The following is a 12,472-nucleotide window of genomic DNA, read 5'->3' as shown; positions in this document are numbered from 1 at the left end:
CCACAACACAAAGTTTATAAAAGCAACCATCTGTCAGCCTGTTTGATTATAAAAGAAATATATTTTGTGATCCTGATGGAGAAATATCAGAACTATAAGGTAATTTGTTTAGTGTTTGGGGTCTTGCTACTTAAAAATCCAAATGAAATTTTCAAGCAATCAGAATCCAGAGTATCTTCCAAACTCCTAAAGAATAAATAAAATGCAAATATATTTTATAATTGCATTGATGTTTTCCTTCTAAGACCTAATAATGCTGTTAGCAACTAGTACATTAACAGTAATAGTTTAGTAAATGACCACTGCAGATCATATCTTAAATTTACTGAGTTAAAATTTCTCTTATGGTATTTTTTCTTTTCTGATAACAGATGGTGCAGCAGAGTTACAATTAATTTTAGAAACTATTCTGAAACTGTTCTTTCTTGTTCCTCTGTACACTGTGGGTGAAACCGAGCCTCCTGTGGTGCATCTGCAGTCAGAAGTTTCTGTATTTAAATTAGACAAAGTTTCAGCAGAGAAGACTAATCAGTTCTGGGTTGAGCTTCTGCAGCTGCTTGTTTTCTTTGAGACGTTTCTGTGTTTTCTACTGAAGCTCTCAGGTTCATCATGTCTGATGACAGAAACTCTCCACCAGTAAATATACATTTCAACAAAATCCCTCATCTTCAATTTGTTTTAACTCAGTTAAGTTTCAAACCTGAAACTTCTGAGAAATGTTTGGTTTTCTTGATCGATTAAAACATCTGAATAGAAACTCAGTCAGACCTGATAAATTCATTTCAGAGTCACTGTTTGAATATTTTAATCACTGATGTGTGACAGCAGATAAAAAAGACTCAGGCAGAAGTTTCCCTTTGCTTAATGGTGAAGATAAAAATATATTCAAACCCTCCACAGTTACTGGCACTGTAACTGTGGAGAGATGTGCAAAAAATCTTTAAATAAAATAAATTAATATCATGTTTCTAATCTCTGACCTAAAATTGGGTAGAAAATCCTGTTTCAACATAATGTCTTCAATTAAAGAAAGTACATATATCATAAAAAATCAAGTTGATTAGATCAGCAGAGGTTTTAATTCATGAATGCAAAAGCCCACTCCACTTAGCCACTGTGCAAAATGGGAAAGACAACAAGCCACTAACTGGCCTTATGCACTGGTGGTTCTTACATCTCCTGGGTAATCCTGTCGTTCTGCCTGCTAACCAATCAAACTACAGGAAATATTTTCAAATCTGTGGCGAATTCAAAATAATATCAATCCTGCACAAAGAATGTGAAATAGTTTCTATATTTCCAGCCACCAGCATGGTTTTCAAATCACAAAGGACAGTATGTTAGTACTCAGTGTGTTATTGTATCTGGCGACCATCGTCATCTCCTCTACAACACCTCCCACCCGTTCTAGTGTCGCCCTGGGCAACAGCCATGTCAACACCGGCCTCAAGGTACGAGTCAAAGAAAACATCTAAACTTACCCACATCTACGGGAAGAGAAAAACATTTACATATTTCAACGTACAGGCTGGTAAGAAAGGATTACTCTCTGTTAAAGTAACAGTAACACAGAGAGCAATCGGGGATCACCGTGTTTCCATAGCAACCATTAGTTTTGAGGCTTTTGAACTCGTCTTTGGAGGGCTGCCAGTTATATACAGTGAGTGTTAAAAATTTTACCAGAAAGCGGAAAACAAAGTGACACAGAATTTATTCTTAAACAGTATTTCAGACTGACGTCGTTAACACCGGCGTTCCTCAGGGGTGTGTATCCGGCCCCCAGCTCTACAGCTTCATCACACAGAACTGGGGCCACAACTTCAACAATACTGAGGAGTTTGTTTGACAAAACCGATCTGATCAGGCAAACTAGCAAAGCACGCTATAATCACATCTAAACAAGAAAACAGAAACTGAGACAACAAACTCCACCTGAAACTGTTTGTTTCTCTAAAACTGTCTTTGAGAGTTCAAAGGAAGATTTCATTCAACTATCACGTGTGAGAACGGATATAAAGGAAACATATGTTGGTTCAATAAGGTTTTGAAGTAAAAATCAACCAAATGCAGCCTAACCACTAAGATGCAGGACACTCATAAAAATAATAATAAACATTTATGGTGAAATTCAGGCTCATAATAGATTCAAACTTAAAGCAAACCAATTCAATACAAAAGTTTAATATTTTCATAGCACCAGAACCTATGCAATACAAAGTGATAACAAAAAGATGCTAAACAACTGGAAGGACAGTTGGGCTTTAATATACTGCATAAAATCACAAACTGACCAAAAAAGGGGGGAGAAAAACCAGGAAAATCCATCAGGATTTAGATTTAGACTGAACTTCTAAGCATCAAAGTAACATGTGAAAATATCCAATTTTTTAACATTTAATGGCCATTGAAAAATATACACACCCCATCATTATGAATGTTTTGTGTTTCTGGACACACAGGGGAGAGCCTCCATAAAGCTGGTTCTCATCTTATCAGCAACTCTCTGGTATCACTCTGGAATAGAAGGTCGGGACAGAACCTATATCTGGGGGGAAAGCAAAGAGAGAAGATTTACACCAAAATAGAAACTGTCTTCATGGTAAATGAGTCTCATTTACATAAATGATGCCAAAGACAACAGATAAAGTCTTCAGACGTTGGGCTTTCAGGGGGTTTCTGCTCTGTAGTCGGGGCAGATGTGCAGTTTTATTAATAATATATTCTAATTATGACTCTCCTGAGGAAGTGCAGAGAGTTTGGTCAGTCTTTCCAAATATTGCTGTGATATTCAAAGCAACACAGAGGTTATATATGGACAACCTGGACCAGGTTTTAATAACAGGAGTTGGTCACCAGAGAGGACGGGTCAAAGATCCTTCACTCTGGAGGCTCCAGCAGGAGAAAACTTATGATCCTTGTAGCAAAAAGCATTAACTGCTTAATCACCAGTAACTATTTTACAGTACATATGAATAAACATATGGACCCAGTGCAGCCTGGCGTCATGCGTGCAAGACCCCAACCCCATCTTCCTGCTGGAGGGCAAAAACCTGCTGGCTGACAATGACTAGCATTGATTTTAGCCATTAAGTTGTCATTATAATGCGCTAAATCTTAAATGTACGGCCTATATATAAAAGAAAAATGCTACTAACTGTCAGCACTACCACAACTAGATAACAAGGTTAGAAAAAAGTTTTAATCAAGAAAAAAATAGCGAGGGAGAGGGAAGTAGGTCAGTTATGCTAGCTTGACTATGACAACTGTAAGATGTAGATGTGATGTGGAATTCAATGTGTTTTGGTTCAGTTACAAAATATTATGTGATCTAAGCACCAGCTGTCAACACATAAACCTAAACACCAACTCCCTGACAGATCATCAGGGGTTCAGGGGTTTAAATTAGCTAATCAGCCACCGCAGTGTTAGCTTAGCAGGTAGCAGCAGTGGCTAATCTACCACAGCGATCACTTATTAATAATCGCAAAGGCCTAAAAACATAAAACGGTAACAGACGGAATGTTCTGTTCTCTGTGTGGGGAATGTTTGAGTGTTTTTTGGTGTTAAAACCTGAAATAAAAAGTGCTGTTGTTGTCAGTTGCTATGACAACAAGTCTGCGTGTAGTGGTCTAGAGTTATTCTTTAACGGTTTTTCTGCATTAGTTTTCCCGTTGCTGTGGCGCACTGCACTAAATTAATAATAATATTTACATCTCCAGGTTTCCTTCAGCTAACGGAGTTGTTCTCCGGCGGCGGCGCGGCTACAGATGGCGAGGAAAAAAATCGCCTTTTTGCCCTGCAGCATTGTGCACATGTGCAAAATTCCTGGATGTGAACAACAACATCCACTGGGTCCATACTGCAGCAACGGTCCATCTAAATCACATGATCACTCTGAAACCAGACGCTCAGGTTAATCTTTTCTAATCCACAAATTTCTCTAAAGGTTCATTTCAAATCTTATTAAGGAAAGAAAAATAAACAGTTGTAATAATTATTATTTGACCTACTTTATTTGTTATTGTATGTCATGCTGCTTGGTGTAGGAACTGTTACCATGGTGATGGACACACCTCTGTTTTCAGCAGAACTACATTCTTCCTGTTTTATGAACGTCAACAAAAGCATGCTGTCTGCGAGGTCATGATGTAATGAAGGGAAGTGAACTTTGGTCTAAACCACGTCAGATGTGACCAGCTCTAACGGCTGTGATGCGTTCAGGGACTGTTTGTTTATTTCAGTGGGTTTCCAGAGAGCGGATCTGTTCATAAAACTCAGATGAAACCAGAACGACTGACTCACCAGTGATTCTCTGAGGTTTCCTGTCCTCTGAGATAATGACCTCGGTGTAGGACACAGAACGCTTCACTCCACCTGCACAATCAACCAATCATGGTGACAGCTGGACCGGGGTCAAAGTTCAACATTTATCCTACAAAGCTGTTCTGCTGTCATCAGATTATAGGTTAAAGTTCATGAATGTTTTCTTGTGTCTCACAGAAACATGTTTGGTATCAAAGTGGAAATCTGATTAAAACTTAATTGATTCAAACAAATAAAAACTGTGATAAAGTCTCTGAACCAGAATCTGTTGCAGTTACATGATTTATTGTCTTGTCAGTGAAAAATTGTCTCTTAAACTAAGTTGTTATTTCTATGTTGAAAGGTAAAAAGTGTAGAAAATAAAGTTTAAAGCAGTTTAATACCTGGGTTTTGCCTTGATAGATACATTTCTCGTATTTTATTAAAATACTTTGTAGCTGATATTTTTTTCACAGTAGATCTAAAGCTTGTATGACGTCACTCAGCCCTTTCACAGAGAAACCTTACAGGATTTTAATGAGTCACAGTTTGAGTCAGTCTCAGCTGACAAAAGTGCTGACACTGCAAAAACACAAAAATACTAATTATAAAGTATTTCTGTCTAGTTTTTAGTGTAAATATGTTAGTAAATTTGAAATAAAACAAAACTAACTCACGACTAAATTGTCAACAAGATATCTGAGCTTTTGGTAAATCAATAATTCCTTAATATGGATTTAAAACGTACAAATTATTCTATTTATTCAGCCACACACAATAACTCCTGGCTAGCTTGCCAAATGCAACACTTATTTTAAGTCAATAATTCCTTCATATTGGTTTTTTTAATGTTCTACTTCCACTGGCAGATCTTTTTGTTTTAATTGAAAAAAATCTCCCAGTGGACTGGTACTTTAGTTTTATCAAAATTAAAAAATGATTGACAAGATATTTGCACCAAAAACAAGACAAAAAATACTTGGTGAGATTTTCTGTGGAACTAGAACTTGTACTTTTTTAAATCAATATTAAGAAATTATTAGCTTAACAAAAAGCTATAATATCTTAGTGAAAATTTACTTGTATGTTAGTTTTGTCTTATTTCAAGTGTTTTAAGATATTTGAACCAGAAACTGACAAAAAATACTTGATAAGATTTTGTGTTTTTGAAAAAAAATAAATAAATTTTCAGCTATGATTAAACATGTAGACTAAAGTATATAAGACGAGGTAACTCACACTGAGGGTTAAAAATAAACTATGACATCAGCATTGATGCCTCACACAGACGGTCATCTATGTTTGAGGCATTTCAAATCTTCCAATTATTCAAACTATGCAAGTCAATGAGGACACCAGTGACATTATGACATTCAAGGCCTTAATTAGTCTCTAAGATGCTTTGAGGTGTGAACTCAAGAATCCACTTTTAGTTTTGAGGTAAAATTCCTTTCATAGAAATGCATCAGACAGTGACGACTAACAGAATCAAGAAAGATTCTTCATAATAGGGCATGAAAACAAACCAAAGTAAGAGATATGTTTAGTTTTACATGTCACTCATAGCTGTGAGGTGGAGGAACATAGTTCATAATAACCTTCGATGTTATCAGCAAAGCTATTAATGCAAAAATATTAAAATCCACGCAGTAAGACCTCCTCCTGCGTCAAAGATTATCACTTCATTTCATGTTTGACATTTTACTCCCTTCATTCTGTCACCGCCGTAACAAAAGACGTGGTATTTGACATTTATTTATTGTGTCATAAACAGACGTGAGGTGGAGCTGCTGTTCTCACGACACAGACTGGGAAAAAAGAAAACGGTAAGAAGAAAAGACAAAAACTCAGGAATGATCTGCATCATTAACTCTGTCTTCAGTCACTTTATGCTCTCTGTGCTGCTCTGTGCAGCACATCTGTAATTAAACTGAACATAGGATGAGACCTCATTCCTCATGATTTTAGTTCCTCAGTGAGAAAATAACATGTTTCTAAAATAAATTATTTCAGAAATGTTAAGTCAATGCAGACGATAAATAATCTCATGTGGTTTAATTTATCTCCTCTTTTAGTTTTATGCTCAGCCTTGTGGTGGAACTAAAAGTGACTAAAACAAAAACTAAACAATGAAATGAAGAGAATAATTTAAAATGTGACGATTCTGATGGTCTTTAAGTGTTTAAGATTATTTTTCAGATTTAGACATTTTATAGAGAAAATGACTTCAGACTTTGAGGATGAAATTTTTACGTCCGTTTTTGATTTAGTGAATTAACACATAGCAAAATTTAAGTTTTAAAATCTCCAACCTCAAACTTTCTACAGTACTGCATAGTAGCAACGACGCTTTCATGAACCAAAAGAAAAATCAGAGAGTGAAGATTCAAAAAGGAGAATTTCTTCCATTTGTTTTCTGTGTCAACATTAAAAACCTCAGACTAAACACTAAAACCGCTCCAGATAAACAGATAAACCCAGCATGACTCACATCTCTGCCAGGTTTAGATTTAGAAAATGTCATTTAATTTTGACCAGGATTCTGGTCGGACCGCTAAGAATCGTTAACTTTAAGTTAAATGATCCCTTTGAAGCTAAATAGTCTGAATAATTCTGGCGTTAGCTGTGGATCACAGAGCTTCTCGTTTCACGTAAACTCCTCCGTTTGTTTCCCTCCCTCCTTCTGACGCCTGAACACAGAGAAGCAGCAGGATGTGTTATTTCTCAGTGTTTACTTGAAAACACACTGACCTTTGTGGTTTCTCCAGTGGCAGAGCAACATCAGCGCGATCAACAGCAAAAAGCCAGCCACAACAGGAAGTAGTATGAATGTGAGCGGAGCAGTAGGCGTTTGAGGCCTGCGCCCTTTAAAATACAAAGATAGCAGGTTAGCTGGCCTACATACAAACAATACCAGCATCGCTACACAAATGAGGGCGGCAGATAAAACCCACAGCTCTGAACACCAGAAGAGATCAGATCCTTTTCACATTTATCGATGAAAGAAATGTCATTTATTTCTGTTAAATCATATTTAATGATGCCACTGGGGATTAATAATCTGGTAACTCAGTTTCTAAATGCAAAGTGCCAAATTATAAGTCATCTCAAGGATCTTTAAATAGTTGTAGAACTTTATTTGCTCCAAATTCATATCAACTGGATTCACACCAGTCTAATCAAATTTACTAAAAATTATATTAAAGCATTTTATTCATTAGAATGAATCAACACATTTTAGAAAAAGAATAAGAATGTACATTCTCTAGAGATGTAATTTAGCACATAATAATAAAACAGAGATAGTTTTTTGGCACTATTGTCATTCCATAAAACTGCAGACAGTCATTGAAATAAAACATTTCTCACCTCTTACAGCCACCCAGCTTTCTGCTGATTCTCCTATTCCAGAGGCGTTACATTTATAAAATCCTTCATCAGATTTAGAAACGCTTCGGATGGTGAAGGTTCCCGCAGAGCTGTCCCCGACCAGAACCCCGTTTCTATAGAAACGAGTGAGATTGGAGGATAATAGTGGACTGGATCTGCAGTGAAGAGTCACGTTTTCTCCTTCACTAACTGGATGTCCAGGACTGTCCAGGATTATTGGTTCATCTGAGAAACAAAATGTGGAAGAAAACGAGTTTTAAATGAGTCAGAAAAAATATCATGAGCATTTTTATCTCCTGCATACAGGAAGAAACTCGTAAACATAACACATGATGAGCTCTATCATTAAAAAACTCTATAGAATAGAAAACTGTAGATTCACCCAAAGATAAATATAATATAACACTAAGAACAACATTTTGTGCTGTTATTTAAAACAGCATCTTCTGCCGATTCAAAGGAATGTGCAAGTGAGTAGAATATATTTTTTAAATATATGAAATGCATTAAAAACAGGCTATTGTTATTGTTACATAAAACTGTGCAAATAACAGCATGTACTGTAAACGCGTTTTGAGTTTGTGAGGAAGGATCTTTGGTAACGCTGCTTTGTGCAGCGTGGATGCAGCCGTCTGTCGCTGGAGGAGATCTGCAGTTCAGCAGCAGCTTCATGAGCTGCGTTTCTATTACAAATGTATGCAAAACTTTGTCGTTAAAAAGCAATGTTAAAAAAAGAAAGAAAAATAATTAATTTTGCAATTACGATGTTTCGATAAAATAAAAAATGCAAATGAAATCACACCTGACTAAGTTTGTTCACACAATAAATCATTGAAAAGGCCACGCCATCATTGTCGTCGTACCACTTCCTGTTTTCTTCTTCGTCTTTCCCACCAATAGGAACATCTGGTTGTTGATCACGATTCATGTGATGTGAAAAATGTTTTCTCTTTGCAGCTTTAAAAAATACACACATTTCAATACGGCTGAAAAACAAGCTCAACGTGGCTCAAAACCTTTTAATAGAAAACTTGTTTTGTTCTAAAGCGCCTTGTTGTTATTAAGCTAATTTTTTTAAGTCCAATTTGCACAATTAGAAAGTCACGGTCAAGTTTCTATATTACAGATTCAAGACTTTATAGATATTTCAGCTTTCAGTGTGTTGCTCTGATTACATGAGAATCAACTGAACTCGTCTGAAAGCATCGAATCAGATCCAAACTCTACTGATGTTTTATCATGAAATAAATTTGGCCGTAATCTGAGACTGAGAGACGTTTGAGAAACCAAACCTCAAACTGAAGCTTTTTGTGTGAATTTATCTACATCCTGTTTGGTGTCTGGAGGACTTTCCTCTCTGCCTGACCACAAACAGTTCGACCTGAATCAGTTACAGAGAAGAATTAAATCAGCTCCTGCTCACTTTTTACCCACCTGTTACGCTGATGTTGACTGAATCGCTGCGTTCGCCTGCTGCAGATTCACACCAGTAAAGTCCAGAGTCGTGTTCATACAGCTCAGATAAGAAGCATTCAGATTTATTAGCTTGAGTTGAATATGAGGGACAGAGTTGATTTATTTTTTTTGATGTATTTCTCCTGACTCTCCACTCAGACCAGTTTCCTTCACAGCTCAGAGTAACAGGCTCATACTGGAAGAACTGGGATCTGCTGGGAAAAAGCCTCAGACAAGCTGCAAAGAGGAGAAAAACCTTCAGAGAGGAAATGTTTTCAAAATGTTTCTGATCAATTCAGAAACAGAAAAACAATAAAATACCTTTGCTTTCAATCAAATGTTTTTACAAACAGCTGATTCACATTAATGTCAGACTCAACTACCGAAGCCGAGTTGATGCAGCTGATATAATCGATTTGACCCGATAAAACAAAAACGATCACAGAGGAAACACCAAAGCAGGAAACTCTCTGATCTTCATGTTTCCCATGAATAAAAAGCTCATTTAGCTGAAGATGTTTCCCATTTTAGTTTTCATTTCATTTCACAGAGAGCAAATAATTCAGATCTTAACATCAGAGAAATGTTTTCTGAAATTACTTTTAGTTAAAAACTAAAATCAAAATCTAAAAAGTGAGTTTTAGAATCAATGAACCAGAAGATGAATCACAAATAAGAGACTTTAAATGACATTAAAAAGGATTTTTACTCACCAATAACGGCGCAGAGAGCTGTTATCTCCATCCTGAGCCGCTGCACTGAGGGATCTCACCATCGGGGGGTTTTCGACATCACATCCTGGTGATTGTGTCAAAGACACCACAGCTTCCTGCTAATGCGATCATCTCTGGGTACAAATCTGTGAGCATCTTGTTTGTGCAAGAGCTGTGAAAAAAGAAGAGAGAAACCCTGAGAAGCTCAGAAAAGGTCAAACATTTTGGTCCACCAGTCAGCAGGAAGTGGCGGGAAGTGAAGGTCGCTGTGACCTCTGATGCAATTTACAGCTAAATGTGATTTCAGCCTGAGGTGAACAGAAACTTCTTCTACAGGCAGCGCTGACCCAAACATTTAAGTTCAAAAGCCTTTAAAGCCTTTAAAGAGCGAGGGCGGACCGAGGGTTGATGCACAACTATCTGCTGAACTCTGATTGAACCCGACTATTAAACAGCAGAACATCAAGCTGACTCTGTTCAAGTGCATCACAATAAGTTATGATGTAATATGAAAGTTAATTTACTGCTTTAATTAAATACAAATAGAAATAGAAGTATTATACAGACTAAATCAATACAAACTGTTTCATTTTCAACTAATTATTTCTACTGATGATTACAGCAAAAGCCAAAATTCAGTTTGTTTTCAGAAATTATAATAAACCAGAGGATCAATAAAATGTTTCATGACCTCCATCAGGATGTGTTCAATGTTTGGCTCCTTTCACGACTTCCTGCTTCAGTGCAGAGCAGCTGGTGGCTTTTAACTAGGTAATTCTAAATTAATTTTGAATTTAATGTTTAACCTAATTGTTTAAATTGAGTTAAACATTAAATGTTTAACCAAATTTAACATAAAAAAGTGAAAAAACTAAACGGTTTAACAGTGTTGATAAACTTTCTGGAGTTTCGGTTTATCCGGTTTATGCTAACCTGTTAGCAACAAGCATAAAGTACAAAGTTATTTTCATGCTAGCTCATGTTGAGCTGAGCCAACTGAATAAAATGGTAATAATCTGTTAACTTTAATAATCTGTTAACGGTATTAATCTGTTTTATTGTTGTTGCAGCAGCTGGAATCACCGTGACATCATAGCTCTCCACAGGCTGAGGAGCAGCAGCGGCACATGAACATCTTGACCTCCATGAATCTTTGGAGAAACGTTGGCTCCATGGTAACGCTTGCTCTGCTGTTTGTGGGTCCGGTGGCGGTACTCCGTCCATAAGGCTAACGGCCTGAAGCTAGCTGGCTGATAAGATCTGAGTTAAAGGCTCTGAATGAGTTGAGGGGCTGACTAAACGTAAAGTGGTTTTCCTTCTGCTGACTTGAAACCACAGCTGTGTGGCACGCGCCCCAGTCTAACCAGATGCTTCCCCCAGATAGCAGCCCAGAGCGGCAGCCATGTTTTCATCAGACTCAACCAGTTTTCCTTCTCATGTGAATTATTATTTGTCCACTTAAAATTTGTTCATAATAATGTTTTGCTTTTCTTGTTGTGCTGAACTGTGTGACTGTGTGAGTCTAATTCTGCTAAATTTGTTTAGGGTTTACTTTAAAGTTGTGACTAACTTGTCGCAGCGCCGCCATCTTGGTAGTCCATCGCTCCATTCAATCAGCTACTGACGGCTAACATAACATTATTAACCACTAGTTCAATGTTTCTTATTCAGTAAATTATTTCTGAAACATTATTTTATTAAAATAGTGTTTGATTTTCTCTGCTGCTTTCTGAACTGAGTTTTTAAACACCAACCACTTGTTCTAGTTTCAAAACTAGCATGGCCTCATGACCAATTCTCAAAACAAACCTTGCTTTCTTTTTTATTATTACTTTTTCATGGTTTATTAGTTTTTATTATTCTCTTCCCTACTTTAATAGCTTAGGTTTTTTTGCCTGGTTAAAGTTCCATCCATCCATCCATCCATTTTCTGTTCACCCTTGCCCCTAATGGGGTCGGGACCCTGGTTAAAGTTGACTGAAGTATTGAGGTATTTTGTTAATAAATTCTCATATATTGGAGAGAAATTTTTATTTTTCATATGTGTGCAGGTTTCTGAAAACACGTGGAGACTTTCACTGTAGGCAGGGAATCCTGTGTGACGTCAATGACTGGGAAATCCCCAGGGATACCCATGACTAACAGGGAGTGGCTTGGTTTCCCTAGAAACTTCAGATAAATATTTACTCTTATCTCTCAGTATCACTCTGTCTCTCTCTGCTTCCCTGTTTGTGGCGGGATTGGTCACTAAAACATCAACATTCACCATGACTTCTGTCTGACATGATTTGGTTTTTGCACTTTAAGTAACATTTAAATCACGGTGCAGACATTTAAATCTCCTTCACGAGAAGCAGAGTAAAACTTTAGATTCTTAAAGTCATAATAAGCAAATAAAAACAGCTCAAGTCTGTTGTTAACTAAAATGCTCAAACTTTCAGTTGATAAAACTTTCCTCCTGAATCTGTCTGTCAGCCCTGAACAATATTCTAGAAACAATTGATCAGATCTTACCTTCACGCTTTAAAACACCAACTGAAACCACAGAGAAGGAAGCAGATCTATCCAGCAGCAACAGGAAACGCCTCTGTGATGTCACTGGTTTTGATTGG

At 36.9% G+C, this 12,472-nt stretch overlaps 2 protein-coding genes and 1 long non-coding RNA gene across 8 annotated transcripts in view; 1 reads left to right on the top strand and 2 right to left on the bottom strand.

Moving 5' to 3' along the window:
• The window catches only part of LOC114156969 (uncharacterized), a 22,753-nt gene extending 17,833 nt beyond the window's left edge, over nt 1–4,920 (bottom strand). Inside the window, exon 1 of the mRNA XM_028037629.1 lies at nt 4,916–4,920. The gene's annotated coding sequence lies outside the window, so the exon portion shown is untranslated. The remainder of the gene's footprint in view (nt 1–4,915) is intronic.
• LOC114156916 (tripartite motif-containing protein 16-like) overlaps nt 1–12,472 on the bottom strand; it is a 20,107-nt gene extending 7,635 nt beyond the window's left edge. Inside the window, exons 1-8 of one of the 6 annotated variants that reach the window (XR_003598041.1) lie at nt 12,375–12,472; nt 9,861–10,032; nt 9,127–9,384; nt 7,672–7,917; nt 7,054–7,167; nt 4,303–4,374; nt 2,422–2,545; nt 1,695–2,286 (exon numbers count right to left, since the gene is read on the bottom strand). Coding sequence is in view for 1 of the 6 variants with exons in the window: in XM_028037531.1 (XP_027893332.1) it covers nt 2,493–2,545; nt 4,303–4,374; nt 7,054–7,167; nt 7,672–7,917; nt 9,015–9,073; nt 9,861–9,922 (606 nt within the window). In the remaining 5 variants the exon portion in view is untranslated. Of the gene's footprint in view, nt 1–1,694; nt 2,546–4,302; nt 4,375–7,053; nt 7,168–7,671; nt 7,918–8,494; nt 8,609–9,014; nt 9,074–9,126; nt 9,385–9,860; nt 10,033–12,374 lie in introns of those variants that run through there. The other 5 variants (XR_003598040.1, XM_028037527.1, XM_028037531.1 and 2 more) reach the window with 5 other exon arrangements.
• Nucleotides 2,820–4,290, top strand: LOC114157015 (uncharacterized). The gene is made up of 2 exons (XR_003598067.1): nt 2,820–3,912; nt 4,047–4,290. It is a non-coding gene; the product is annotated as an uncharacterized LOC114157015 (long non-coding RNA).

Source organism: Xiphophorus couchianus, chromosome 14, assembly GCF_001444195.1.
Source record: "Xiphophorus couchianus chromosome 14, X_couchianus-1.0, whole genome shotgun sequence".
Classification (NCBI taxonomy): Eukaryota; Metazoa; Chordata; class Actinopteri; order Cyprinodontiformes; family Poeciliidae; genus Xiphophorus; species Xiphophorus couchianus.
This window is presented reverse-complemented; position numbering and strand designations above follow the sequence as displayed.